Below are 2,445 nucleotides of genomic sequence, written 5' to 3' on the forward strand. Positions count from 1 at the left end.
TCTGAATTTCTTCTATCCCAGCAGCCTATCTTTTAAAATTTTTTTTATTTATATATGACAGCAGAATGCATTACAATTCTTATTACACATATAGAGCACAATTTTTCATATTTCTGGTTGTATATAGCATATTCACACCAATTCGTGTCTTCATACATCTACTTTGGATAATGATGTCCATTCCATTCCACCATCTTTTCTACCCTCATGCCCCCTCCCTTACCCTCCCACCCATCTGCCCTATCTAGAGTTCTTCTATTCCTCCCATGTTCCCCCTCCCTACCCCACTATGAATCAGCCTCCTTATATCAGAGAAAACATTTGGCATTTGGTTCACTTAGCATTATCTTCTCAACTGCATCCATTTACCTGCAGATGCCATGATTTTATTCTCTTTTATCCAGCAGCCTATTCTTGGTGATCAAGGATATTTCAGTTTGCTGCTCAGGTCACAACAACAGCATCTCACTCATACTCTCTCTCCTGCTCTTTCACTCTCCTATCCTCCATCCTCTCTGATTTCTAAGGGCAGGTGACTTTTTGTTAGATTTTTTTTTGAAAACAATAGTTTTTTATTTCCAAAGCTTTGTAAGTTTACAAAAAAAAAAAAAGTTTACAGACTGCTTCATTCATACTAAGAATGTAGGAGGTGAGAACCTGCCCAGCATGGCCACTGGCAGTAGCTGTTCACTCACTCATTCTAGTCCTACCCCTGGACTGCATTACTGCCTTCAGAAGGCTGTTTTCCTTGCACACTGTCATGAAGTAGGCCATTAGTCAAGTCACTGGAATGGTACAGAGGTTTTTGGGTTTGGGGGCTTTTTTTGCCTTCCTGGTATAAAATGAAATTTTCAGTTCATTTCTGAAAAATAAATTGGTCAATAAATTCATTTTGTTCTGCTTCTACTTTACACAAAGCTTCATATTCAACCCGATACCTTTCTAGCTGCATTTTCTTTTCTGCTATCAGTGCTTGAAGTTGCTGCTGTTGGGCTTCTGTCTGCTTTGCTATGGATTTGAACAAGTTCCGAGCACCAATGGCCTTCATTTTTTCATTTTCTGCTTCTTTTGCAAGTTGGTCAACAAGCTCAGTTAGACCACCAACTATTTTCTGAAACTGGCCAATTTTGTCCACAAACTCCTTGCACTCTTCCTTGAGCTCTATGGTCTGCTGGGTTACCTCGGGGTCCAACACCCACAACTTGTTCAGCTCATCAAAGTGCAGCCCTGCTTTACCCAGGATGTCCTTGGCCATAGCTGTTTCCCTTCCAGGTTCCCTAAAGAAGTTCTGTTCTGAAGGGGTGACAGTGGCAGAAGAGATGTGCCATAGGAGCAAGGATCAGGAAAGAATAAAGTCCAGTTGCTTGTCACAGGCATTGTTCATTCACCACACATTTCTTGAGTGCCTACTACATGCCAAGACTGCTAGATGCTGGAGGTACAGAGCTGAATGCAACATGGTGCCTGCCCTGGAGGAGCACATAGTTTAGCCGCGGGTACTCTGTGGCCCAGGCTGAGGTTGGCAGGCAGCTTCTTCCTCCAGTTAGCAGCACTCCATACTTAACTCGGCGGCTGCCACGGCTACAAGATCTGTTTACCACAGCGTGACTTTCATGAAAGTCTGTTTTCCTGAGCAGCTCCATTTGAAAGCACTTAGTGACCACAGTTTCTACTTTCCAATAATAGTAAGAAAATAGTAAGAGGAAACACAATGGACTTCTGGCTGCTGGATGAGTCATGGAGAGCAAAGTGGCCACTGGCCCTGGAGACCCTTCCATGGGAAAAGTCTCTGTGGACCAAGTATGGCCATACAAAGTGGTCGGCAGGCATGTGGTACATAGGGAAGCAGGGTACCATAGTGGCTGAAAGTGAGGTTGCACCTGGCCCTAGGTGTGAATGTTCTGGCATTGTGCAATCAGGGAAATCAACCTCTTAGAGCCATGTTTCTCTCTCTCTTTGCATCTTTCAGGAACATCAATTTTATTATAAGAGTTATGAGAAACAGAAATTTATTAAGAACCATCTCTGCTATCTCAGACATGGGAGAAAGGACAGAGAAGAGCAGGGAAGGCAGAAAGTATCCCAGGAAAAAGTCTCTGATGTCTCTCCCAGATAGGGGAAGGGGGGCCCATGCATCTTCAGGCAGCACCGATGCCCTCATGACAGGAATCCATGTGAAGAAGACAGAGGCTGTGTGTACACTGCCTCCTGCCGATGTTTGCATCCATGCCTGGCCAACACCACACTGTGTCATCAGGATCCAGAGCTTGGGTCGTCTGTACACTTAAAATGTACAGAGACGTGCAAAATGGACTTAATGATCTAAATATCACATTGTACCTCATAAATGTTTATAGTCATGCTGTGTTAACTAAAAATGACATTAATAAAAGCATATATGAAATAAAATGATGGGGATGGGGTCGTAGCTCAATGGTTAGAGTG

General features: G+C 43.4%; 1 protein-coding gene across 1 annotated transcript; it reads right to left on the bottom strand.

The window, feature by feature from the left end:
• Positions 1-618: 618 nt before the first annotated feature.
• On the bottom strand, positions 619-1,395 carry LOC308642915 (intraflagellar transport protein 20 homolog). The gene is made up of 2 exons (XM_081282299.1): positions 939-1,395; positions 619-862 (listed from the first exon to the last, which is right to left on the bottom strand). The coding sequence occupies exons 1-2, from the start codon at positions 1,253-1,255 to the stop codon at positions 778-780; spliced, it is 402 nt and encodes a 133-aa protein (XP_081138425.1). The 5' UTR covers positions 1,256-1,395; the 3' UTR covers positions 619-777.
• Positions 1,396-2,445: the final 1,050 nt, after the last annotated feature.

This window comes from Spermophilus citellus (assembly GCF_964194105.1).
Source record: "Spermophilus citellus genome assembly, chromosome: 2".
Lineage (NCBI taxonomy): Eukaryota > Metazoa > Chordata > Mammalia > Rodentia > Sciuridae > Spermophilus > Spermophilus citellus.

What these genes read in the sequence shown, in the direction of transcription:
- LOC308642915 (XM_081282299.1), bottom strand. Translation starts at nt 1,255, where the DNA reads ATGGCCAAGGACATCCTGGGTAAAGCAGGGCTGCACTTTGATGAGCTG. An exon ending in AAGAAAATGCAGCTAGAAAG is followed by an intron (nt 863 to 938) that starts GTATCGGGTTGA and finishes TTTATTTTTCAG; the next exon opens with AAATGAACTGAAAATTTCAT.